The 27,750-nt window shown below is 39.7% G+C and overlaps 3 protein-coding genes across 5 annotated transcripts; 1 reads left to right on the plus strand and 2 right to left on the minus strand.

Moving 5' to 3' along the window:
* Window positions 1-392: 392 nt before the first annotated feature.
* LOC135623618 (L-ascorbate oxidase homolog) lies at window positions 393-3,469 on the minus strand. 2 transcript variants are annotated; one of them, XM_065126774.1, is made up of 8 exons: window positions 3,278-3,469; window positions 3,068-3,177; window positions 2,172-2,442; window positions 1,989-2,091; window positions 1,570-1,915; window positions 1,134-1,499; window positions 979-1,057; window positions 393-867 (listed from the first exon to the last, which is right to left on the minus strand). In XM_065126774.1, the coding sequence occupies exons 1-8, from the start codon at window positions 3,419-3,421 to the stop codon at window positions 655-657; spliced, it is 1,632 nt and encodes a 543-aa protein (XP_064982846.1). In that variant the 5' UTR covers window positions 3,422-3,469; the 3' UTR covers window positions 393-654. The 2 variants fall into 2 exon arrangements, with proteins under 2 accessions (XP_064982846.1, XP_064982847.1); XM_065126775.1 differs by lacking the exon at window positions 3,068-3,177 and having other exon boundaries at window positions 3,278-3,452.
* A 10,134-nt stretch (window positions 3,470-13,603) lies between these two features.
* On the plus strand, window positions 13,604-16,327 carry LOC135585238 (dof zinc finger protein DOF1.4-like). 2 transcript variants are annotated; one of them, XM_065126777.1, is made up of 2 exons: window positions 13,604-13,721; window positions 14,618-16,327. In XM_065126777.1, the coding sequence occupies exon 2, from the start codon at window positions 14,618-14,620 to the stop codon at window positions 15,662-15,664; it is 1,047 nt and encodes a 348-aa protein (XP_064982849.1). In that variant the 5' UTR covers window positions 13,604-13,721; the 3' UTR covers window positions 15,665-16,327. The 2 variants fall into 2 exon arrangements, with proteins under 2 accessions (XP_064982849.1, XP_064982848.1); XM_065126776.1 differs by lacking the exon at window positions 13,604-13,721 and adding an exon at window positions 13,854-14,354.
* Window positions 16,328-20,259: 3,932 nt separating this feature from the next.
* On the minus strand, window positions 20,260-21,891 carry LOC135621991 (dof zinc finger protein 1-like). The gene has a single exon (XM_065123614.1). The coding sequence runs from the start codon at window positions 21,240-21,242 to the stop codon at window positions 20,544-20,546; it is 699 nt and encodes a 232-aa protein (XP_064979686.1). The 5' UTR covers window positions 21,243-21,891; the 3' UTR covers window positions 20,260-20,543.
* Between the last annotated feature and the right edge of the window lie 5,859 nt (window positions 21,892-27,750).

Genomic DNA, 27,750 nt, shown 5'->3' on the forward strand with positions numbered 1-27,750 from the left:
ATTTCCTAGTTGCTTTGGGTCCTAAGGCACTTCCCAATAGTAGCTCAAACATAAGGTTTATGACTTAGGTGATGTCTCCTCCTAAGGTCACTTCATCGACAATAACATCGATCTATCTTTCAACCGACCCTTGAAGTCAGAGGTGATGGCTCTCGATATCTTTGGATGAATCGTTCCACATGCCCTTGTTCAAGAACTTCTCAATCTGTTCCTTCATATTATGATAATATGTTCCTCTAAGTCACAGTCATAATCACGATGAAAATAATAATATTTAGATTTGGATGAGATTTTAAACCATAAACATAACAAGTAAGTCTAGTACACCATCACCGGTTTAAGGTTTAAATATATTGGATGAGATTTTTCGAACCATCAACTTACAAGTATCATACTTTTGGCTTCAAATTGGCCATGCAATAAATCTCATTGCAACAATACTTGGAACACAGTTCAAGAATACGTGATGCATGGTGGCAGAACTCATAGCTCAAATACAATGATACAACAAGAGATGCCATAACACGAAGAGAAGATCCACAGCTATCGATTTAGATGTGCCACAGCTCTCGTCGATGCTTTTCCTCGGAGTCTTCTAATGGCTGGTGCGAACTTGTCACCCTCTCGTGACAATGCTTCGTTCTTCTGGCTGGATCAGAGCGGCCTCGTCCTGCGCCCCGACGCCCGGCCGCAGAGGAGGGCGTTCCTCGGGATGGGATTCTCATCCCTCCATGAGTTGGCCGGAGAGTACACTCGGAGGTAGAACTGCTGCCCCAAGTACTGGCGAGCCCAGTTCTCGGACCTGATGTTCCACATTCCTACGTTGTCCAAAGGCATGTAGATTGCAGACCATGACTTGGGGTACACCTGAAGAAGAAGAAAGACATGAATGCATCAGTAAAGTAGACATCAGGCATGAGAGAGACCAATTGAATTGGTTTAAGAAGATGAAACAGCGGTAAGATCAAATGCAATCACCTGAACTGTGCAACGAGCCACTGCATCCCTCAGGTTGTAACCCTCCCTGCTTGCCGGAGTCCATTGCCCTCCATCCATTCTGTAAGTTGCAGCAAGTCACAATTGATTACAAGAACACAAGAAGCAAATCCATGCAGTGCGGCAGCAGTTCTCACCCTACAACCCAGAAGGAATACCCATCGATATGCCATGATTGCAAGGTGTCCTCCGAGTTCTCGAAGATGATCTCGACGTAGTCTCTGAAATTAGCCGCCATGACCGAGGTCTGGAGATAACCAGCTCCGTAGGTCGGGTTGTCCGGCATGCTTCCGAGCGAGAAGACGCCGGGGATGTTGTAGAAGTCGGCCACTTTTAGTGGAGTGTCAGCTGGGATGAAGGAGACGCTGTTGACAGCGTATCTTTGCTTGCCATTGATGACAGGAGCAGAGCTTGCGAGCCTGATGGTTCTTGTGGTGTTCACGAGACCATAGTGATATGAGCCTTGCGGATTCGGTCTCGGGCCACTCGCTGTCAGATTCCATCTGTCGGTTCATAGAGAGAGATCGGTCAGTAAAATGTCGAACAGTTTCAGCAGAGTGAGGAAGAGGATACCGAATAGATCGCGCCTGGTTGAGGGACCAGTCGATCTGAATCGTCGGCCCTCCAGGCGGCGGACCGACGGGCTGCCCGCCAGAGTTGCTGTAGTGGAGGACGGCGGTGGTTGACAGCACGGTGCTCGTGAACCGGGACGAAACCACGATGTAGTAGTCCATGGGTGGTTGATCTGCCGTGACGAGGAACGAGCAAGACTGGCCCAAATGGAGATCGAAGGAGGAGTAGGTGTTCTGCAAGGTGTGTGAGCCTTCCACCTCCACCAGCAGCATCGCATGGCCTTGAATCCTCACGTTCAACGACGTCGCCAACCCCACATTCGACACCCGAAACCGATACGTTTTGCCTAAACATCAAGAAATCATGCGTCAAGAACACCATCTCGCTGGTGTCAACTTCGACCAAGAATCGAGAAGCACCTTGTTCGACAGTGAAGGTGTTCCCATACTGTCCTCTGCCATTGATCAGAATGCCATCAGTGAAGGGAAGATCTCTGCCACTGTCCAGTATATATCTCAGGTCCTGTGAAAGATCAAAAGCTTCATGAATACTGAACAGCAATTGAAGGTTCTATCTTTAGCTTGCGGTGAGGGGGTGCGTACAGTGTGGTTGGCCTTGTACCAGTCACCGATCAACAGAGTGTAATCAGCTGCAGGAGGAGGGAAAGGCACCGGGATCAGCGGGCGGCTTAGAACTCTGATGCCACCAAATCCACCGGCAGCCTTGTGGAAGGCCAGCGAGGGGAAGTAGAAGTAGCTGCCGATCTGGTCCTTCACTTGCATGACGTACGTAAAGTTCCCACCAGGGGGAATGGGGCAGTTGGTGCCATAAACACCATCTTGCCATGAGTTCCTTCTCTGCTGTACCCCATTCCTGCGAGAAAGTACTTTGTAAGCCATGCATCATTACCAGTGCCACAGAGATTCACAATGCAAACTTAGGATCCATCATGTTCAGTAATGCAAGATCTGTAGATGTTTTATATGACTGTTTCACTTCTTTCCTCCTCTGTGTTCAACAAGTGATCTGTTTCCTACTGTCAGAATTGGGCAGCAGACAACCTTTCTGCTACGGCATCTGACATTAGATCTACATTGTCAAAGAGATCTAAAGGTTCCTCTAAAGCATCAGATTTTGATCCTATCTCCTTCAAAAAAAGAACCATCGTTCCCTGTCTGGTTCAAAGCAAAAGGTAAAAAGAACAAGACAACAGATCAACAAGCAGCACCAAGACCCACTGTCATCAAAGGCCAATGGAGCATCAGATGCCTTATTATAATATTGCTAAAAGACCCACCAAAAAGGAGAAAGAAACGAAGAAATATATCTCACTAGGAATTAATCTTCCCTAAATATGTAGATGGAATCAATGGGTAACTTCATAGTGCAAGCATAAACAAAAAGATGGAGAAAAGCATGAAGGTAAAAGGTAAGAACAAACACAAGGCATAAATGAACAGGGCAAAAAGATCAGGACTGATGAGGAAGCAGTAATGACCAGGAGAGGAGGAAGGTCTCCGGCAAGCTATTAAAGACATTGATGATAAGGTTGTCATTGGTGACGGCCTCGATCTGTGGTCCTGGGAACTGGCCATTGATCAAAATCCCCTGCGTTGTTCCAACAAGCGAGAGAAGAGTAGGCTCTTTGAGCTTCCAAAGAAGAGCATGAAGAAACAAGAAGGAAACAACAGAAGAGAGTGAGACAGACCTGTTGCTTGACTCCCATGGGCCAGATATCGCCATAGGTCACATTCCAGGTGAAGAACCTGTAAGGGTCATCCCCCAAGACACAGTAAGGCAGCAAGAGCAGCAGCAGCGGGAGGAAAGAGGCCAAGAGGCTACTCTTCTCCATCCTCCAAACCTCTTCACAAATGCTAGGTTAACTTCGGATCCATGACCTTAATATAGAAGTGGCACAGAAGGAAGAGAGTGAGAGAGGGAACTGTTCTCCATCTATCTGTCAATGGGGTCCCTCCTCCTGTAGGTTTTTTAGAGAGTTGTGTGACATGAGCTGTGTAAGACGTAAAAAATCATTCTTACTTGGTGCAGGATTATGTCACCTTCCTTGATTGAGGTAAAACCACATGGAAATCTTACTTATAGATTGACTTAGCGTGAAAGACTCTTCGCTCTTGTTCTTATTGCTGCTTCCCAGAAAGCACGCAGATTCCTGACTTCATCTTGTATAGCTGTACTGACAGTACCTGCCATCAACATCTAGAGAGCTGTCCCCAGTTTGAAATGGCCATTGGCAGCCATTATGATTTGCCTGTGGCATTAAATTATTATCCTCCTCAATTCTTGAAACCTTCTTTTAACATTGGCTCTTCTGCTCCAACCTATCAGTCTGATCTGTGGAAAGTGTTGGATAAAACAGAGCCCATAGACATGCATGTGGAAAACAGAGGTCTCATTACTGCATCAAACCTTATAATACCATGTCGGTGGGATTAGACATATGTACCTTGAAAACCGCATTAAATAGTTCTTCCTTCTTCCCTTCTATTTACAGGACAAGAGAGATAAAAAAAGTACACATCACAGTAAATAGAAAACTTGGAGAGGGAGACCACTGATGCCTCAAACCACACTGCTTCTTGGAGCTTTCTTGCCCAAGCGAGCATTTTTTAACCAACCAAGATGGATTGTGACAATGTTTGGTGGATCAAATGCAGGCAACAAATGTGGGGTATTGGCATCAGATCATGCATTGTCCTTGCAGAATGCATGAGAACTGCTCACCTGCTCTGCAACTTTTGTATCAATCTAGCTTTTTGTAAAGCTGCTTCCTCAAGCTTGTGCAGCAATTTTATACTAAAACATTGATCCCATTTGGTGAGTCTCAGCTCCCAGCTATGGAAGTGTCTAAATTAAACCAAGTCTTCATCTGTCACAGCTTGATATCCTCTGCTGTGCTGCAACTCTTCTCAAATCATATATCCAAACTGTTACTCAAAGAAAAATATTCTTTATCTTATTAAACTGATTTGATATTTATCTTTAGATCTGTGACAAGCTTTCTTGGAGCTTTAATTATCCAACCAAGCGAGCATAGACCATTGCCGACACTTCACAAACTGGCTGAATTCCTCCGCATTAAAAGGAGAGAATTATATGATCTCGGCACTTTCTACGGCTTTTACATAAAAGATTCTGTCCTTATCTTTTGTCCTTTTATTTTTCCATAAATTAATTCGAGTTCCTCGATTCATTCCTGAATCAATCATCCCATCTTTCTTTCTCATCTTTGACTGAGCTCCCCATTTGTATTCCGCCATCCTGATTTTAGAATCGATTATTTTAATTCTTAAATTTTAGAAATTCAAATCGAATTATATACGGCTCAGTTCTGAAACCATAGTCAATGGTTTAAATATGAACAATATTTATTGGATCAATTAATAAACCAAATTAGTTAAGTAAACCACCTGACTAAATTCATTAATTTGATATTTTTAATCCTATATTTTCATGTTCATTTACCTAATATTCATAAATATTTTTATTGGAAAAAAAACCTGTTAAAGCGGAATATTCTTTTCCCTCTTTATGTATTAAAATACCAACTTGATATCGAAATAAAAATATTAACCAGCACAATATAAACAATAGAGCAAAAAATCAATCACACAATGAGACAAATCTTTTTAACGTGAAAAACCCAATGTGAGAAAAATCACGGGACCATAGTCCACCTCAAACTTCCACTATCAATAGTAATGATAACATGTTTACAATAGGTCTTCTCTAGAATAACTAGATGATCATAATAACATCAAGAATATAGATATTGGCTCTAGCATATCTTCGTCACATTTGGTGGATCTCAAAATTTTAGATCTCACAAAGTGGATATAGTAGAAAGGTATCTCAGAGAGGATAAAATATAGATCAATACCGTTAAGATTATAGAGCTTACTACAAAGATTTTTCATATAAAATTTGGATCAAAACTGAACGTTTGACCACCCATCATCAAACAGAAATCTCAAAAATCTTACTTACTCTCTTTATTTCTCTCTCCTCTTTTCTCTGCAAGCGTGCACACGTGCGCACACGCACGCTGCACGCTTCACCCTTGCTGTATCCTCACGCTGCACACATCACAACCCTATCTCTCTCTCTCTCTTTTTTAATTTCTTTGATTTGGGCTCAAACGGCCCAATTTATCGAAGCCCGGGCTGGACCCAACATTATCCTGTTGTCATTAATATTTATTTTGATTTATCGGTGTCGGAGTTTATATCAGCCGATACGGACACGTTTTTCGTATCGGAGTCGTTTCCGATACGGTTGCAACAGACGTCTCGAAACGCGATCGTCTTGCACGTGCCAAAGCTATCCTATATAAACCCACTCCTCGCCTTCCCGCCCACTCGGTCTCGCTTTCACCCGATCAACGGATCCATCGGCGAATGGAGACGGAGGAGGAAGTCGCCGAGACGGCGGAGGAGTCGCAGGTGAATCCCTCCACAGCGCCATTCTTCGATTTGTTTCACATCCCATCCATTCTTCGATCTCTCTTTAGACTAGCAATTCCTCTCGGTTTTCCTATCAATGTGAAGTTTTATTGATATTTGGCGATCGATAGAAGAATAAACCCTATTTTTTTTCTTCTTGTTTTTATTTGGGGAAACTGAACTGATAGATAATAAGGTTTTCCTTGTTTGATTCTCCATTTGTTTCACCTCTTTCTTCAATTGAGACCCACTGCTTCCATTCACCAAGCAGCCTTCTTGCTCTTTGGTGAAATAGGCTTCTGCAAACCTATCTGAGCGTAGAAATCACTTTATATTTCACCATGGTGTTTCCAATAATATACTTTCTATTCAACTAATTGCTTCATATGTGTCAATAAAGTTTCATGATTAATGTTTTATCAACATGCCCATACTTGAAAATCTTGGGTTACCTTTGTTTTGCTATACACACTTATTATGCATAATCACTGGTAAGCAAATATTTGAATAAGTTTGGTTCAAGATCTACATCATCCGCCTATATCAATTGTTTCCGACTTATCATCTAAGAATGACGAATTTCGTATCACTTTATTTTGCTAAAATTCTTGCTAAGAACATAAATCTATATTGGATTAGTTAATTTTATCTAATTAATTTTTTAAAGCATGCTCACCTAGTTTTGTAGTTCTTCAGTTAATATTCTGTATAAACTATTCCAACCATGTCACTTCTTCATACATTTCCAATTAATCTATCTGTCTGTATTGACGTTATGATTTGTGATTGTCAATAGTTTTGTTATGAATGATTAATTCTAGAAGGTTCAAAACATGGTTTAAGTCATTATAATCATATTACCCTGTATTGGACTGCAAGTGTCAAGCTGGTCATATTTCATTAATCTATATGGTATCTGCTGGTTGATGTAGTTTTGTCAGTTTAGGTTTGGCAGTCTAGGGTCTATATTGGACTGCCTCGGACAGAGATGAATCAGCTTTGCTGTTCATGCCCGACGGATTCTTGTCCTGACTTCATGTGTGAGAAGTAAGCAATGTAGCTCCGGGTGTGAACAGTGAAAAGGATTATTACTCTTACCCCTGTTCCCATTTGCTAAATCTCCTGCTCCTAACTCTAAAATTAAAATAGAGTTAACGTGACAATGTATGTGCAAGTTACCATTCTCAAGACACCTGTTTTTTCAATAGTTGAACCACCATTATGTAGTGACAATGAAATCCTTGATTTGAGTTTCGTTTTTGAAGTTGTTAAACATTGCAAGCTAATATATATTTTTGGAATCACACCAATTCTAATCATAGGTAACGATAGTACCATCATCTGCTGTATATCTGACATAATGCATGAAGTAGATGGTTGATTCTTTTTCAAATCCTTTCAAACGAGAATATAAAGAGGATGGGTGTGCCTCATAATATCAAAATTTTCTTCTGGATTTTGAACAAGGGCACCATTTGTATCAAGGATCATCTCATCAGAAAAGGGGTAAATGTCCAATCTTGTTGTGTCCTCTGTGACTCTCATAATGAAGGCCATTAACATGTTCTCTATGCTTGTTATTTGTTATTTCACATTAGTATCCTGGACACATTGTTGGTTATGTTGATGCACACGCGGAACTGAGTCATGGATCTATTGGTAGTAACTCTAGGCTTCAAGATACATTAGTGTATAGTTTTCATTAAGGATCTATCTATTGCATTTTGAGCAAGAAACTGGACAGCTGTCTTTTGGTTTAAGTTATACATTCATTTGAAATAACATATTTAGATGAAAGTTGAAGGTATCTTAGTATGCCATATTTTCTTTTCTTCAGATCTCATTTCTAAGTGTACATGATGCTTCATTTTGGGACTGGCTGACGAGGTTGTTGAAACTTGAAAGAGCAGCTTATATTCGGGAAATGGAAGTCTGAAAGACCAATTGATTGCTCTGTGAACCAGACATTATCAGACTGTCTGAATTGTTTGCAGGATGTGGTGGCTATTGTTGGCTATTGATACTTAGAGAGGTGATCTAAACACACGTTTTCAATGACATCTTTCCCTCAAAAACATAGTATATGTTCAGCAAATGAAATTTTAGTGCCACAAACAACTAATTGCACATTTGATCACAAATATATCTCTGTAACCTTTACATATCTAACCATATCACATTCTAAAATGCACTCAAGTTTATTTCTTTCCATGTGAGACCATCTAAACCAATCTAAATTAGTCTGATGGTTTGTAAAGGAAAATGTAAATTCTTGTGTCCAAATATTTTCCAGTTGTTCATGTTGCACTCATTCCTTGTGCTTGCTTGCTTTTGTATTACTGAGGGGTGAAGCTTAGATTTATCAGCTTGCATCTTGTAGCTAGTAGTGCCATAATGTTTAATGCGAAGACTGCAGCATTTTTACAGTATGCACACTAACCTCGAGATTGGAGTGCTTGCAACAAAGTGTGCATACTAAGTAGATTCAAGCACAGTGGCATGCTTAGAGGAACCTTGCTGGCCCTACAAAGTGTAACTACACGTTTGTTAAAGCTTATTGGTCCTTATCATAATACCGCAAGCTTATCTATACATATCCAATTAGATCTGTTAGATGGTATAGAATAGGTCATGAATTCGAATCTTGCATTTGTCCTTTCCTAATATTAACCAAAAATATTTGTATAATACTCGTTCTTCATCTAGGTCTATACCACAAACTTAGTTTTAGTTCACACGTCAAGCCTAAATCAATTGACTTTGGGAGAGTGTATTAAGGCTTATAAATATATTGGATCCTATTTTAAGAGTCTAAGTTTTTGGGATTTATAGTCACTCAATTTAATCTTTAATAGCCTTCTTGCTTTTCTGCCTGTTGCTTACTTGAATGTCAAGCTGAATATTGAAGATACTGTTGGTCAATAAATATGGAAAAGTTGGTGCAAGTAACTAAACAAAACCAGTATCAAGAGGGTTATAATGTTGTAGCCTACAGATGACTTGCTTCGGAATATTTTTGTTATTTCTCACCAATATGCATGGAATTCAATACATGTTAAGGTCTTATTTATGGTGTTGCTTTAATATTTATACATATTGAAGTGAAATCAAGAATGTTGCTGCTGATTTTCCTGAGCTTGTTCCCTCAATTTTTCTGCAGATCGTATTCTTCACGCTTCCAAACGAGTAGCTAAGTCAGGACAGAGTGTATGCAAAATGTAAAGGTGAAAGTTTTCTCAGTTTAAAGTACACTCCTTGAATTTGTTTTTGCTCGAGCACGCTAGAACACCTAGGAACTTGTGCAATACTATATTTTCTGTGTTGCAGAAGCCATCATTTGATCCTACCGGCAACAACCCACCTTGGACTGACATAGCTTGGAAGATAGCTTCCTGTCCTCTGACCTGAGAGCAATAGGTAATTGGCCTAACTGTCCTCTTGAAGATTCTTTTGGAGAGTTCTTGCATACTAAATGTTCCAAGGAGATTTATCAAAAGCTTTCTCTTCCTCAGTTTTCTTAATCTTGGGCAAATAACTTCTTATCTGCAAATTAATTAGTCCTTAATAATAGATAGAAATCCCAGTGCCAAAGCTTAAACTTCTGTTCTTGGGTCTGTGACACACAATACCATGACATTCATATCCTTGCTGAAAACATTAGGTAGTTCAGTGAAACATGACAAGTTGATGTCCATTTTGCTACAATTTCTGGTTATCTCTGAAATATATGTCCACTCATATGGAATTGGCTTCCTCAACTTCAAGTTATTCGGTAACATGAAGTTGGATGATGATGAAAAACTGTAAGGACACCATGTAATTTCAGGTTACCAATGACTACCTCCAATAACCACATGGAGTTAGTGGCTAATTAGTGGAGAATAATCTGCCACGTTGCTGGGGAACAGCATGCATAATTTTGCCTAAACTAGGAGTCAAGTATTAGGTAAAGCAACGATCCTAAGTATAAAGCAACAAGGGAAGGAGAATAGTAGGTAGGCCATTGACTCTTCAAGGACATGTAGGCTTTTAAATTGCCGAGAACATGCTTCATCCAATCAATTCTTATGGTTCAATTTGGACTATCAAAATCAAACAAAGTCATATAGGATTAGGTATTACGCATGACTCTACTTAAAACACATAGCAATTTGATAAACATAGAGTTGGCAGAAGAGTTTTGGACACCAACAAGGCTCCACCAAGCATGTTGATGACTCAGCATGCAAGAGGGGCACGAGTCTCAAAGCACCTTTTCGTTGGACAAGTAGTAAATGGCCATTTACCCTCGCCTGTCCCAAGTCACCAAAACTTTCTTTAAGACGCTAATCAATTGTCTCTGCAGACACATCTGAGTAGTTAACTCAGGTCCTGTCATCAAGGACAGAAGAAAGCGGAATCATCCTATAGAGTTTATTGCACATTACTAGGAACATGATAATCATGTTTGCTTCTTTAAGATATTAGATTGTATTAGGGACAAATCTTTGGCTCTAAAGCACGCTTAAGATACACAAAGTCCAACCAAATTCCTAGAACAAATTCCATGTTACCCACACTTTAGAACTGAGCCATCTTAGTGTTAGTAAATAAATATGTACTCCAATATCTTGAGCAAGCAATACTTAGATAAACAAATATGGGCCCATGAGACAGGAGTTGCATTGGACCGGTTTCCTAGAAAAGGATTGGGATCAAAGAAAGGTAAGAGAGAAGATAAGTGACATGGCCATGGCCACATTTTGGAGATCTTAGATTCTATTAGGCAAGATGGCATTGCATTGGCCACTAATATTAAAAATTATAGGGATAATGACTATTGATGTAGATGTGGTCCCTTGACCCGATCTGTCATTCTTGGTGTGGCAATCAGTGGGTGCCAATTGGAACCCAATTTGTTCAATATGTGGTTGATATATGCCTAACATGAAGGTATATATTGGAAGTATATCATAAGCTAAGCGACAAGATTAGATGTTCTTTCTCGGTATCTGTTGAAGTAGGCTTTCCTCTTAGCATTTGTTGGCCGACAACAATTATTTGATTAGGAGAGTAGCAATATCAGAAATTGATTGATCTGATGAACACTGTGATTTGTAGATAGTAGCCATGCACCAAACTCAATTTTGAACTCATTCAAGAAATTGCTGACAAGATGATAATTTGTTGATACGATTGTTTTCTTATTGGAGTCTGAGCGTCTCCCATAAGTTTTACTACAAGTATATAATTATTGTTGCAATTATTATGGAGGATTTTCATTTCAACGGATATATACCAACAAAAATATACTTATGAGAGTGTTATTTGCAATTGTTATTGAATGTTATATAACAAAAATAAATAAAAACTGTTTTCGATTTTCTACTCAAGAAATAATATGAGATAATTTGAATATTAATTATGACAGCCGATCAGTTAATGCCAATAACAATAACTATGCTTTAAATCTTGATGCATTATTACAATTCATAGTTATGGCAAATTTCCTGATCATAGAAAGATGACCCAAATCTGTTTAATAGTGGTAATAGGAGAGTAGTGTACTTTAATAACTGCTCCATCCAACTAATGGCCAAACAATATAATATCAACAAAATTATTCAGAGGAGATAAGATATATAATCATTTTAACTTGATGCCTATATTATAATCACTAGAGTGCTTCACTAAGTGCCATGCACGTAATTTTTTTTAAAAAAAAAGGAAGAAAACTGAGATAGATATTTCAGCATGGACCTCATCTCATAGCTGCATGCACTATATATACTGATATAAACTTTAGATGAATATATTGCAGTTCTTAGCTAGAACTTGTCACTGGAAACTTTCTTGTTTTTAGCTCTCTCGACACTTACCACTAAACATTTTAGGCCTTTATTTTTTTCTGCAGTTGGCTTCCATCTACACCGACAATTCAAAAAATTATATGTATACATACATATTTTATATTTCACACTTATAAAATTGCCTTAGTCACACACACACACACACACACCTGCATACATATATGATGAGGCTATTTTTGGTCATTATACTAAGGAGTCTGTTTGAGATTGATATGTTCTTTTGTCCTTTTATCTAGTAAACTTTATATCAAAGACAACATTTAGTGAGCCTAAATACCTTCAATTGACATATGCAAGGAAAGAGAAAGGACATCTGGAATAGGTCTTTAGGGTCCCACTCAAAGTCCAAACAAATGTAAGCTGCTGATAAGGCTTGGTAGACATAAGTAGCTTGAGAAGGTTATGTTTTATCTGAAGAACCATATACATATCTCATTTGTGCAAGTAGAGACAGATGGATTCATTGGACGATTTGTACTGTTTTTTAGGTTTTCAAGATTTTGAGGGAATTAACACTCTTTTTTTCTTTTGCCGAGTAAACTTCACCTCAAAGACAACACTAATACACACAATAAAAATAAGAAGTAGAAGAAGTTAATGTGTTATCTGGAGAACCCTTTATATATCCCATTTATTTAAATAGAGATTGGTAGTGTTACGGTCAGTAACTTTTTTAGCCGTGGCCTCGGGACTGTCGCGGCTTGGTTCGGGTCCGGAAGGCGGTGATCTCCGTGGGGGCGCTCCTCGAGGTCTCTCGACGGCCTAGCACGGTGGTTCGGGTCGGCGGGTCGGTAGGTCGGGTCGGGAGGCAGCTCCGCCGCAGCACCGGGAAGAGGCGACACCGTCTCGCACCTGCACAAAGGTCGGGCCGGGAGCTCGGCCCGACCCTTCCGACGATCAAGTTAGAGCAAGATGTGGAGGGGGTTTAGGAGGAAGAGAAACCTCCGTGTGTTGAGTGTGTGATCCCCCCTTTTCCGTTTAGGACTCAGGGGTTTTATAGATGAGATTAGATGTTACCTGACGCAGCTGTCTGCAGGGCAGGACTGTATCTATGGTGGCGTCTGACATTGCCACTGGGGTTGCGTGGGAGGCTGAGCTGCTGCAGGGTATGATGAGCCTCGGGTAGCGTGTCGCTCTGGGGGATACTATCATGGCGTGTCACATCACCATTTTTGCCCCTAGGTAGATTCATTTTGAAATGCCAGCAAACGGTGCTAGCTGCAAGTCGAGTAGCTCTATTGCTCCTTCAGGTGGTAAGTTTTTATTTTGAAACATCTTCTATTAGCTGACAGACATAACACCATAAAAAAGATTCCATCAATAAATGTGTATTCTGAATTCATTCAAGGAAAATAGTGTTAGGTATAACTGAAACTAATATCTTCGACTTTGTCGAATACTGTAAGTTGGATACTTCCTCTGTCTGTCTGTCTCTGTCTCTCTCTCTCGTTTTCTGTCTCTTAACGTGTCACAAACATTCTCTTCATCTTTTCCTGTCGTCGATGTATCTATTATCTAGTGAATTGGGTTCATTCTACTATTGTTATTTTATCGTCTTTCCATGTGCATCCAATGCTCGTCGGTCAGTCCATGTCTTTGTTCATCATTCATTCTTATTTTCACTGCAGCATGCTCAATCCTTAAACACCAAACTCGATGTTACTTGTGTTTCTTTCTTTCTGTTCGCAACAGCACAATCTTCAAGGAATAAAGAAAGAAGAACAACACCAGCACAATCTGATTCCGATGCGATGTGATTAAGTACTGAAGATTGAGGGAAGAAGGAGAATAATTGTGGGGATGGAGAGGAGATTTATTGGGAGACTACAAAAATCCCCCTCTGGTTTGTTCCTCTCCCTCGAACGTGATTGCTTTTTCATCTACCTCCCTGGAGATAGATTAGTAGCAGCAAGCTGTGCGCTGTCCACATGGCTGAGACCATCTGCTGTCCTCTTAAAGCAGTGGCACGCCCCCTTCTCTCTCTCTCTCTGAGTCTTAAACACACAAGCCCACATGCTGCGTGTTGTCGCTTTCCCGTAAGAGTTCCTTTCTTTCAATGCACAGAAGGGAGGATGCTTTGAACAGATGCGAGAAGCACAGGGAAAACACAAGAAATGAGAGGAAAAGGAAGATAAAGAAAGGAAAAGAAAGCTAAGTGGCAGTCGCAAGGATTCTTCTCCTGCCCCTCCACAGCCTCGTTTCTCTCGCTTACGACTACTCCTCCCTCGGGATTCATTCTCCCCTCCTCACTCTGCTGCCACTACTTGTATACTCCATATCCTCTGTAACCTTATTGCTGCTACTACCTTGAACTCTGATTTCTCCTATCGGAACTCAGGAGTTGTGTCCGGTCGGAGGAAGGAAAATGCTATAAAATAGAGAGAGAATGAGATGGTGAGAGAGAGAAAGAGAGAGAGCGAGAGAGAGAGGGGGGGGGGGGTTGGGCATCATCTCATCGAGGAATGGCCACAAGTAGGTTGGTACCATTTTCTCCTTCCTTCCACTAGTCCTCATGTGGCATCTGTCCCTCACTGGTTTCTTGCTCTCTCTTTCTCTCTATCAATCTCTGTACCTGTCACCGTCAGTCAATAATACTGAATGCTTGTTTTTGTTGGCTAGCTGTTGTCAGGGAACCTTCCTCTGGTCCCATCATTCACAGACCTCCACCCCTAGCTTTCCTCTCTCTCTATCTTAACATCTCATGGATCTGAGAACTCCTTTATTCTATTTCCTTTGCAGATGATGGGTGAAAGGCTACTGGTCACTGCAATCAACAGCGACGACGATAATATCACCGCTACCAGCAGCAACAGCAGCAGCGGCACCACCACCAGCAGCGGCAACAACGAGACCAACAAGAACAATATGATTCATGCTAGTTCTACTACTTCCGGTGCTGCTGCTAGGGTTATGGACAAGCCATCAGCGCAAGATCAATCGCAGGCCGTCCTGAGATGCCCTCGCTGCGATTCGTCGAACACCAAGTTCTGCTACTACAACAATTACAGCCTATCGCAGCCGCGGCACTTCTGCAAGGCCTGTAAGCGATACTGGACGCGCGGCGGCACCCTCCGGAACGTCCCGGTAGGTGGCGGGTGCCGCAGGAACAAGCGCGCCAAGAAGCCGGCGGCTGCCCCCGTGGCACCGCCGAACCATCCGCACCGCCGCCCTCTTCTGCCGCCTGATCCGGTCCCTTCCCTCTTGGTGCAGAGACATTCTCCATCCCACCTCGACGCCGCTGCGCTTTACGCTCTGCAAACGGCGTCCTCATCGTCGGATATGAGCCTCACGTTGCCAATTATTCTGAACAGTCTCCACATCCCCTCTTGCACTACTGCCTTCGATCTGCAGCCTCATCTCGGCGCACCCGGACTCGGGCTTCCATCCAATCCGCAGCGTGAGAACGAGTACCATCTCGGTGAGCTTCAGCCATTGTCGCCGGTGGACGACTATCCACTGTTTGGATCATCTTTGCCATCTGCATCACTGCTAGCGTCGAGCATTAAGCAGCTCAAGCAAGTGGAGGACTACCAGGCCATATTGCCCTTCGATGAACTGCAAGCCTCTGGCATCGGTGGGAGTCTTAATGCCATGACGAAGGAAGTGAAGTGGGAAGGGCAAACCAATAATTTGATGAACAGCTGCACAGATTGGCAGATTCCATCAGTGAACTCGTTGGATAATTTTGGTCCAGCTGCAGCCACGTACTGGAATGTAGTCATCGGCGGCACCGGTGGTTGGCCGGACGGCATGAACTATGGTTCATCAGTCACTCCTCTGATCTAGTCTAAGGGTGAAGTGCGGCCGATAAGTATTGTCTCTCAATCCTCTTCATTCACGGTTGTTGCATCTTCTTCTTCATTACGATGTTTCCGAATTATACATGGTAGTAAGGTCAGTGCGCTATATCTATATTACATGCTCACTGTAATGTGGTGGCGGGGGCTGATTACTGGAGCAGTGCCGATCGGAGAGATCCTGTCGGTTTGCAAACGTCTCAGTTTGTTGGGAGAGGACCCTCGGATCTTTTCAGCTCAATAACGTGCATTGTCATCAGTTTTTAGTGAACTAGGAAGAAGAAGAAGCTGGAGGAGTGAGCTGGTCTTGCATGTATGTACATAGCAGGCATGGCATATACCATCTTCTTATTGAGTGGTTTGCGTTTTTTGGGCATTGTCAGAAGTCTTCATCTTCTTCTTCGTCAGTTGAGGTGATTTATGCTGTTGAAGAAGCCAATTAACAATTGAGATATTTATCTTTTTCCCTTTTGTGTGTTTTTTTGGTGTGTTGGCAGAAAGAACTTGGTACATATAGTTTTCTGTAGTGGGATTTCATTTCACTTTTATGAGTGATCTATTGCCTGCTTTTTGGCCTTTCTTTCACTGTAACAAGTATTAACTCTGCTCATATTGATAGTGGACTGAATGGGCAGGTTTGCTCTGATGATTATGTTCAGAAGTGCAATGACTGTCTATGTGCAGTATTCTAGCAAGAGTTTGTGCTTTTCTTTACAGCAGCTTTCCTTACCTTCATTGATAATGTCAGTAGAATCTTTTCAAGGCAAATGGATGGCTTATGCTTATTACATGTAAAGTCTCAAAGATTTGGCAGTCGTGTGTATCAACTTTTGTTCTGGTTTGCTTGTCTATTTGTTTCATGGACAACTCTTTTTTCTTGAGGCAAAGAAGAAGAAGAAGAAGGTCCACTACTCATGGCAACAGAAACAGGAACCACTTTCCCCATGTAACATAGCAGTGCAATGCTCCACTCCTCGAACATTCTTTTTGATGCATTAGAGTCTCTTATCATTGGAAGATCATATTGCAGCTATCAGCATGGTCCGGGAATCTGTCTCAGATATTGTGAGCAGATATAACAAAAGCTGATAGCCAATTAATTGTGAAGTAAAAGCTCAAATTGTAGGGAAAAATTAGGTTCATGCGAAGAAGTTGAGCTCAAATTATTCTGTCAAAAAATGTCATTTTAATCAAATTGTTTAAATATGTTATTCTCCTTGTTGTGATTCAATTTATTTTGCAGAAAGAAAAAGGAAAATCAAAAGAGGCGATGAAGAGAGTCTTAAGTCCTAATGTTGTTGAAATATAGGTTTTTAAGGACTTCTATGGATAGTTCTTTAACGTAAGAGAAGAGAAAAAGAAAAAGAAAAATGCACAGAATGGGAGAAAAAAAAATTGCATTTTTACCATAAATCATAGAAAAAACTTAGATTTGTTTTAACCAGAAGACATATTATATTAATATTCTGGTCATTCAATTAATAACAATCCAACTTACAAAAACAGGTCAAAATAGTCCTAAGTCAATGAATATATATATATATATATAAAGAAATCTGAAAACACATTTAACTTGACTCATGTACAGAAATCAAGCTTAAGTTGAGCTATCACATATTTGTTGTAATTAAAGATATTGAGTCAGTTATGTACAGCTCTGGTTTGTCTGAAATAGGAAAATGATTGATAATATATACTTCCAAAATCAAGAATTATAATGCCTTAACCATGAGTAACAACATTTAGATGTCCATACAAGTTTACCATTATAAGAGGACATTTAATTTGCTCTCAAGCCAAATAAATGAAAGTGGCCTTTAACATTCATCTGTAAGCTATTTCAGTTGGGAACCAAATAATTTGATTGATATCAATGCTTTTCTATTTTATATTAAGCTAAAACATGTTCTCTATCTTCACATTCCAAGAAATGATTCTTTTCATTCTGGACTTATCAAATATTTTGTCAGATTTATTGGAGTTATTTCAGTTTAGATCCCTATGTCTCATTTTGACATGATAACTGAGGATTGGAATTGCTGTCATCCAAGGAATTCACATGTTTCTTCCTTTTCATGAGCATATTAGAACCCACAAAATTCCTGGAATGCAGTTCATTCTATTATTCTGATAGGTAGATCAGTGAGAGCCAATTCTAGAATTGCTACAGAATCATATATATGAATGATTGTTAAGTGATCAGGCTTTCTACAATTTGACATCGAAAAATTTCAAGGGTTTATGGAATATAATTCCCCAGAAAAATCAAGGAGACATCCAAAAAGAAGCTAAGTTAGATTCTCCAGAAGCAGTGAGGGAATGACCAAATGTCTTTGTGCAGCATTTATAAGCAATCCATTCCATCTTCCATCTTCTAAACCTATCACATTAACATTACCAGTAACAAGGGAAAGTTCTTTTTCTTTCTTTCTTACTTTATTTAGATTAAGAAAAAAATCAATGGTTAGATTTGGAGTTTCAAACAATTCCTGGTTCTGATGTGTCAGTCCACTCCAATGTTGCAGATCTTACCATCAATTCCTTCACCACTTGATATATTGGTGATGAACCAAACAGTGGTAGACTAAATCATCATATAAAGAGTAAACCAATCCTTCAAAAACTCCTGCTTTTTAAGCATCAAACCATAGATTAAACACTATCGAATGGTTTGGCAAAGAAAAGAATTATTAGAATGTCTCATTTCATCCTTTTCCTTGCTGCAAAAATTGAACTTTTGGCACATGATATGCTGATGAGCACTGTTTATTAGCAATACTTTGGAGGAGATACTGCATGAGTTGATACTGTTTGCTGATAACTTTGACAATTGTGCTTCTGATCGAAAGAGTTAAGAAGTGAAAGTTTTGTTTTGACACATTTTTAATGAAAGCTTATGACTTGTTTAATCTCTTTCTGCTACCTCTTCCTTGAATTTACCATCCACTGTCTCTTTTCTTCTTTGTTCACACATTCAATTATTATTTTCTCATCTCCTCAGTTGGAGCTTTAGTACCATCTGCCATCAGTGGATTGCACACAGTGCATGAACTGACCTACATGCATGTGATATGATTGAAGACCACAAGCTTGCTGCAAAAGTTGGTCATGCTTTGCATTATAAGATAGTACTTGCCACAGGCCAAGTAAAACTATTCATAATATTTCCTACTCTACCAGTTGTTAGAACTCATCATTCTTCAATGCTTTTAGCACTTGGCATGGACTGATAAGATTCAATTCAAACCATTTTAATCATTTTTGTTGTCATATTGCAAAAAATATTGTCTAATTTTGTCGAAGATTACACTTTTTTGATCCATATTTTCTTAACCTTTTCATTAGAGCTAATGCTTGTTCTTGGGTTTAGTAAACCCAATCCGAAATCAAGAAAAAAAAAGAGAAGGGATTAATCGATACTAGAAAATTTACATATGGTTTTGGATTGAGATATAACGCTTCATGAAGCCTTCACTAATGATCCTCCAATAGAGTTACCAGTAATCCGAATTTATTCATCAAAATGATGAAATATATTGCATATATCTCAAAATCTCACACACTGTTAAAGCCTTACTTGGAACTGCAATTTGATCTTGCAACTAAGCTATGATCAGACATTAATTCAAGATTAAGCTTATGTAGGATTGAATTAAATACAACACATTTTATTCTTGCTTCTCATGTCCATTAATTTCATAGCTTCTTCCATGCCATTATCTTGTTTGAAATCCCTCTCCAATATTGCTCTCATTTTCCCAACACATACCCATCCAACTAATTTCAACACTTGGGAGGGGTAAATTGCAATCACCTACTTTTCATAGTTTTGTATGCAAAATTTTGCTTGTCTAATCATTTTTTTTATGTAACAATTGGAAAGTTTTATATCAAATTGTAAGTTATAATGACATCATATATATATATATATATATGTGTAATATAACTTTTCTACAATGTATGCACATAAAAATAATATTTTGAAGAACTCCTATGATGGAAGCACAATGTCCACAAAGAATCAAATCGCCTAAAATAATCAAAGTATGATGACATCTTCCGACAAAGATTTTTCACGCACATCATATCTGACCACTACATAATTTCTTATGCAACCTTCTCCTACAAGAAACTATTATATATGTTGAATTAGTCTTTAATTACATACCATATGTATACATCATACTCACTCATCCTTACACCTAACCCACCAAGTGGTATCACTAAACAGACAAGAAAGAAGTCAATTTTCCATGCAGTGGATCCTCTTCTTCTTCTTCTTCTTCTTCTTAATGGAATTTTCCACGTCACACTGTATCCTTTCTTTTCACGTTTGCAATCCTCATGCAAACGCGGCTTCTCCACGCACCAAAACCATGAAACACAACGCAGCTTCTGTGCACATCAAAACCATGAAACACACCACACCACAAAGATAATATCGATGGCTGAAGAAGAAGCATGCATGTCATCATCTCTCGCGGAGAAAGCTTCATACGTGTGTTTTGTTGGGAGAGAGAAGATTTCGAAACAAACAGATAAATAATAATAATAATAATAATCAAAGAATAATAGAAATTTACATGCATAGAAAAAACTAAATTTTTTATCGCATGAAAAAAATAAATATAAGAAATATCTCATAGAAACCTTGAATCCAATGGACGTCCTCTCATATAGACTCTAAAAGAGCCTCTCTCAACCATCTCCCTTAGGATACATGATGTATTTATAGCGATAAAACCTAATTTGACAAGAACTTTTGTTGTTTTACTTGAATTTCTAATCCTAATCCTAATATTCTACATAGTGACTCCTCAAATATTTACCAACCTAACAAATATTTCTTGAAGCGAGGCGAACTCGTTTTACATGAACGAGGAAGACGAAGATGGAGGAGGACGAAAGGCGGCAGACATGCTGTTGTTCCGATTCCTGGCTTCGGATGTCGCAGTCGCAGCGACGGAGGAAGCTGCGGGGGTGAACATGGGAGGATTCATTTGATGCTCTTGTTGGAACATCGTCAAGTTTTGGTGCAGCGGCAAGTTCAACGGCCGCCGCTGCGCCATCTGCTGCAAGCTGATTCCATCCAGCGATTGCAGGCGATTGAATCCCGGCGGCGGCGGCGGCGGTACGGGGTTGAAGACAGGAAGACCGGACTCATCTAGTATATGATCTTCCCACCCGGCTGCTCCGCCTCCTCCGGAATGGAAGAATGGAGTCGGCATGAGAGCTCGGGTCGGGTGGCCGAGCGCACCAGCCGCAGTGTCCTGAATCTGGGGGATAATCGGCGCTTGTGCTTGAGGAAGCTTCTTGGACGAGGCTGAAGACGATGGCAGCGACGGTTTCTTCTTGATCTTCTTGGAGCAGCCACCTTCGGGGACGTTGCGGAGGGTGCCGCCGTGAGTCCAGTAGCGCTTGCAGGTCCTGCAGTAGTGCCTCGGCTGGGAAGTGTTGTAGTTGTTGTAGTAGCAGAACTTGGTGTCCTCCGAACCGCACCTCGCGCATGGCACTCGCGACGGCTGCTTCTGCTGCTGCCGCTGCCTCCGCTGCTGCTGCTGCTCCATTCCTCTCTATGACGGGTGGAAGGCACAAAAAGGCAGAACGACAGGAGGGAGTAATGGCGACTACTTAAAGAGAAAGCAGAGGGCGGGAAGGAGTGGCTCCAAATGGGGGACGCCTGGCGGGGGCTCTGTACGCGGAAGCTTTATTGCTCGGCAAGAGCGAGGAATTTTCTTCTTGTGGGAGACTACTTCAACGTGTCCAATGCCAGACTGTGTGCTGAGAATTCAAGCACAAAGATAATAAATATATTGCCAACTATGAGCTGCTTCATTTATCATACAATCCACAAGAAGATTTCTTCGGATCCACAGTGTGCATGCATCGCAAAGCTTCAGTAAGCAAATCATATCAGCAGTAGCTAAGAAGATACGGTGAACAAGAAGAGCTGCTGCTGAGGAGAGGAGTGAAGAAGGAAGAGGGAGAATGAGGAGGTGGCGTCTGCTGTTGGACAAAGAAAGCAGTTGTGGGAGGTGAGTCTTTGGGTGGGCCCGATGACGAGTGATATGTGGAGAGAGAGAGAGAGAGAGAGAGAGAGAGAGAGAGAGAGAGACGCTGGTCACCAGCGGTGGCGACGCTTTTGGTGGCTGCTTTCTGGAGGCAGCAGCAGCAGCGGCAGAGAGGAAGTTTCCGGTCAGTCTCTCTCTCTCTGTAACTGGTCTCCATATCTCAGACTACTCTCACTCTGCTGGACATAATTCTGCAGGCACACCACCTTGGAAAATAACTACTATATATAGTCTTTCGATATCCACATCTGCAAATTATGCTAAAAATATAATGCCAAAAAGCAGCCAACCAACCAGAAAATATTTACCATTAGTCAAATTATGATGTTTTTATGTGTCAAGAATGTATTATAACCAAGGTCTGTCGTATCGGATCGTACCGTCCGGTACGGGCGGTACGTATCGGTCCGACAGGCCAGCGGTACGCGGATCGTCTTGTACCGTACCGAGCACTGTAGCATTGCTACAGTGCTACAGTGCTCGGTACCCCTGAGTGTATCGCTCGGTACACCCAGATGTACCGAGCGGTATACTGTACCGTACTGGTACCGAGCCTGGGTCGAAATACCGGTACGATACGGTACGACAGACCTTGATTATAACAAATCTCATAGTTAATAATATTAGAATTAAAATTAAGATGGCATGAGAGGAAAACTTTGTGTCTATATATGTGACGATGCAAGAGTTATTTAGTTAATCTATTAATAAAATAAATTTATTTAAATTATAAATAATTTATATATGTAATAAATTGTACATATCAACATACACTCAATGATGAGAAAAAAATAAATAAATATAAAAAATTAAAGATAGAAACTATTATGATAAAAGTGACATGCTAACACTATCATTATATACTTTGACACCTCATTCCCACATGGCTGAGCCACCTAGCTGACACATGGGAGCCATTTAAGTGGCCTTTCATTACTATCTCAGCCTCATATAATCATATCCTATAAGTACTAATTATAAAACAAATATGGACGATCTTCGTGCATCCATTATAGTGTAAACAACATAAGAACTAGCATAACAAATTAGCATAATCGTTCTAACACTAGTTACGTAATAGCCCTCCTAAGCACTCGTTATAAAAGGGACCATGTAGGTATGCCCAAACATAGAACAAATCTCTAAGCCCTCCGATAAGGTTTATATGTCCAACTCGATGAGTTCCACCTTGAAACTACTTTGGAGAAGAATTAGGTTGGATTCGGTTAGTTTCTAGCTTAGACAACTATAATCTACTCTAACATATTAGTGTTAGAAGAAGGGTTCACCATTATATCTCAAGGAAACCTCAAAGGTCTTTCTTGAATAAATCTCAAGGATCTGAATCCCTCGAACCTCAACGAACCAAGTCCAATAGCCTTGAATGCTCCTTTGTTGAACCTCCTGATTTCAACGATCCCGAATAAGAGACAATTGAGGTTGTTAATTGGTCCGAATCCTCACCCCATGATGGACCCCAACCTATTTTGAGAGCTTTTTTAAGACCCAACCTTTACCCAATCGCTTCCCCTAGCTCCCGCAATCAGGCTATTCCTTTGAAAACCTTTCATACCCTAATCAAACAAATATAAGTTTTAACCAAAATAGTCCAAATCGTTGTTCCCTACCTTCCTCAACTTGCCCAACTTGCCTATTAAGCCCCATTTACATTCGCTTTGCCAATCCTAGCTCTTGATCCACCACTAATTCTTGTTCGGTAGTCGAATCTTGCTTGGCTCAGGTCCAAGTACCATTAGAGGTACATTCCCCACCATTGGCCCAAAGCCTAATCCCTCTATCAGAATAAAAATTTCTGAATGAGTCAATCACTTAATCGGCCAACCTCTTAATCGAGATATGAGACCACTTTAGTAAGATAGATCAACAATTGGAGAATATTCATAAAGAAATAAAGTAAGAAAAGCAACTAAATGGACTCATACTTAGAATCCCCATGTAAGAAAGTAAATAACCGATCTCGTAGGGCTTTAGACTTCTCATGCTAGACATCTATGATGGAAAATCTTACCCTTTAGACATTTATGACTTATACGTCTGTAAGATCCAAATCTAGCACAATCAGTTATCGGGAGTAACAACCAATCTTACAATGGTAATTGAGTATCGATAGAGGATCATCCGCTCTCGGTGTCATGAGAGAAATATCCTATATGTTCTTGCTCAAACAAATCCTTAGCTAGGGTCATTCAGATTGAGAGAGAAAGTGTTCTTTGGGAAAATATGATTAGAGCAAGGCTCGAGTAGAAACCGTATGAACCTAATAACACTATGCCCGAAATATATTCTTTGGGATATAAATGGATGAAAAAATATAGATACATAGTAACTAAGGATAGACAAGTCCAATGGATTGGATTCCCCTATATTATCTTGGGACTACGGTGTAGTGGCCTAGTACGTCCATAGTCGATGAGTCGAGTAAATTATTATTGATATAATAATTTACTGAGTTAGAAAGAGTTTTGACATGTATGACTCACGACCAACTTAACATTAGGCTTAGAGGATCACACACATATGGTAAGTGTTGTGACGAGTAGAGGTTCAGATATGAGAAATCCGCTAGAGCCCCTATCTTATTGGATATCCAATAAGCCTATGAATTATTGAATCCTATGGATAAGATCCAATAAGAGCCAATAAGAGATTATTTGGTAGAGATCCACTAATCCAAAAGGCTTGGATAGTTAAATGGAGATCCAGTACCCAATATGGTATGATCCATTACGGTTAAGTTGATAGTGAACCTCTATAAATAGGAGAGAACTAAAGGACCATAGGCTAGACCCTTTTATGTATCACTTTCTATACTCGTCTTCCCCTCTTCTCCTCAACCAACAACCCTTATTTATGGCGTGTAGACAACAAGAAAGGCTAGTCCTTTCTTTATCACGTGGTGCACGTGGAAAGGAGGATTATGCAACGATTTGAGGAGCGTCTTCGTAGCCCCTACCATGTGAATCATTGCTAGAGAGGACAATTGACCTCTTTTATCCTCTCCCATAGACCTACAGAATTTTAGGGATATACAATCTCCTTAGATAACATATATTTTATATACACATAGTTTTTTGTTTTACGGGTTTTGCATACTAATCTTCACACAATGATGAAACCTTTTTTTCTATGAAAAAATCTAAAATTTTATTTTATTTTTCTTCCACTATGCTTGTGATAGTGCCTCAAATTTTCCAACAACCAACTGCATCCATCATATGGATAGATATACAGCACATAAATTTATCCAATTATCTTGATTTCCCTCTCGAGTAACATACGATTGAGATTATTTAGAGTTTGTATTTAAAGATGAATCAGTCTCATTATTGTGATCTCATTATGATCCGATTTCTATTGCATAGATCCATGAACATCACCATACATGCAATAAGCGACATAAAGTGAGAAAAAAATTAATTAAATAAAAAAAAGAGTATGTGCCATATTACATATATCACCACTCATGTGATTGACTTACACGACACCTACGACTAGTAGTATCTTGCTTGAAACTCTTCTAGCATATTGCTTCTCTATTCAGGCTAAATAAATACATTGAGTTAGATTTGCTATTATCGATATCGAATTAGAAACTCAAGTCCGTGTAGCCCTCAACCTTGAGGTTCCTTCTTTCATATACTAGTAAAAGATTTATAGTCCTTCTCAAGTACTTAAGGATATATTTTACTGTCTTCTAGTATTCCAAACCTGGATTCGCTTGATATTTACTTGTAACACTGAGTATGCGATATATCAAGCCTAGTATATAGTATAGCGTATATGATCAATCATATTATTGAGGTATAAGGTATCCTATTCATGTTTGTTCTTTCTTCAGGAGTATTTTGAGATATACTCCTAAAAAGTGATATTCTATGTCTCATCGGTTTGAGACTTCAATTGGAATTTTTCATGCCAAATCTTTTAACAATGGTATTTATATACCTGGACTACGACAAGTCAAGTATCCTTTTGGATCTATCTCTATATATCTGAATCCCCAAGATATATAATGCTTTCCTTAAGTCATTCACAGAGAAATGTCTAGATAGTCAAGCCTTTACTATAAAAAGCATTACTACATCATTTTTAATGATCATGATGTCATACACATATAACACCAAAAAGGTGACAGTACTCACTTACCTTCCTATACACACAAAGCTTATCTTCATTCTTAACGAAATCATAAGATCTAATCGTCTTACAAAATCTTAAGTTCCAACTTTAGAAAGCTTGCTTTAGTCTATAGATAGATCTAAACAATTTGTACATCTTATGTGGACTCTCCGTGGACACGAATCTCTCATGTTGTATCATATAATCTCCTCCTCGAGGTTGCCAATGAGGAACATAGTTTTCACGTTCATTTGTCAAATTTCATAGTTATAGTGTGCTGCAATAGCCAAGAGAATTCGGATATATTTCAACATTACTATATGCGAGAAGGTTTCATCATAGTCAATACATTGCCTTTAACGATACCCCTTATCCACTATCATTGCTTTATAGGTCTCCATCTTTCCATCTTCTCCGATCTTCTTCTTGAAGATCCACTTGCAACCAATGGGTACGATACCCTTAAGTGCATCAACTAGGTTCCAAACCTTATTGGAGTACATGGAATCAATCTTCGAATTCATAGCTTTTTGTCACTTCTTGGAGTCTATACTCGTAATAGTCTCCTCATAAGTCTAATGATCAATATCTTCAACATCCTCTTTTCTAATATGTCATACATATCTCTAAGGAGGATGAGATATTTTATCAGACCTACGTAAAGTTGGAACTTGTGTGCTCTTAACATACTTAGGTTACAGAACAGTGCTTGAGTTAGGTTCTCTAACCTCGCTCAACTCTATCACGCTCCCACTATCTCTATTAAGAATGTGTTCATTCTTAAGGAACACCGCTCTCTTGGCTACAAAGATTTTTTAGTTATCGGGGTGATAAAAATAATACCCATAAGTTTCGTTAGGGTATCCTAGGAACTTGCATAGTTCTATCTTGGATTCTAACTTGTCGGGATTATGTCTCATAATGTGGTGAAGACAGCCTAAAATCTTAACAATCTTAAGATCAGTCTTCTTCCCTTTCCATATCTTATATGGTATATATACTATCAACTTAGTCAAAATTCTGTTCAAAAGGTAAGTTGTGAACTCTATGACGTATCCCTAGAATGAGATGCATAGGTCGGCGAAACTCATCATGGACCACACTGCTAGTCCTAGGTGCCATGCAAGCCAATCACATGAGTGATGACACGTGTGATACATAACTTAGTCTTTTTACTTATTATTATTGGTATTTTCTCACTTTATGTTGCTCGTTGCATATATTATGATGTCCATAGATCTATGTAATGAGATCAGAACATGATGAGGTCACGATAATAAACTAATTCTCTTTTAAACACAGACCCTAAAAATCTTGATCATAGGTTACTCGAGAGAGATATTGAGATATATGAGACTAACAACACTATGCCTAGTATACAATTTCTGAGATATTAGATAGATGAGGAGCTATAGATACATGATAATTGATGATAGCCAGGTCCAATAGATTGGATTCCCTTATATCATTTAGGAACTGTGGCGTAGTGGCGTAGAACATTTGTAGTCGATGAGTTGAGTGAATTATTATAAAAGATGATAATTCACCGAGTCAAAAGGAGTTATGATATGTATGACTCATGTCTAGCTCGATATTGGGCTTAGAGGGTCACACACATATGGTAGATGTTACGATGAGTAGAGGTTTCGATATGAGATATCTGTTGGAGTCTCTATCTTATTGGATATCCAGTAAGCCCTGAATTATTGGATCTTATAGATAAAATCCAATAAGAGCCAGTGAGAGATTATTATGTAGAGATTCACTAATCCAAGAGTCTTTGGTAGTTGGATTAAGATCCATTACCCAATAGGGCAGGACTCATTATGGTTAAGTTGATAAGAGACCTCTATAAATAGGAGGA

This window comes from Musa acuminata, chromosome BXJ2-9 (assembly GCF_036884655.1).
Source record: "Musa acuminata AAA Group cultivar baxijiao chromosome BXJ2-9, Cavendish_Baxijiao_AAA, whole genome shotgun sequence".
In the NCBI taxonomy this organism is placed as follows: Eukaryota; Viridiplantae; Streptophyta; class Magnoliopsida; order Zingiberales; family Musaceae; genus Musa; species Musa acuminata.

Excerpts from the sequence above, each read along its gene's own strand:
- LOC135585238 (XM_065126777.1), top strand. The coding sequence starts at position 14,618 with ATGATGGGTGAAAGGCTACTGGTCACTGCAATCAACAGCGACGACGAT.
- LOC135621991 (XM_065123614.1), bottom strand. The coding sequence starts at position 21,242 with ATGGAGCAGCAGCAGCAGCGGAGGCAGCGGCAGCAGCAGAAGCAGCCG.
- LOC135623618 (XM_065126774.1), bottom strand. The coding sequence starts at position 3,421 with ATGGAGAAGAGTAGCCTCTTGGCCTCTTTCCTCCCGCTGCTGCTGCTC. Across the intron at positions 1,500-1,569 it reads AACCAGGCGCGATCTATTCG|ATGGAATCTGACAGCGAGTG; the intron begins GTATCCTCTTCC and ends ATGAACCGACAG. Across the intron at positions 868-978 it reads TGGCTCGTTGCACAGTTCAG|GTGTACCCCAAGTCATGGTC; the intron begins GTGATTGCATTT and ends CTTCTTCTTCAG.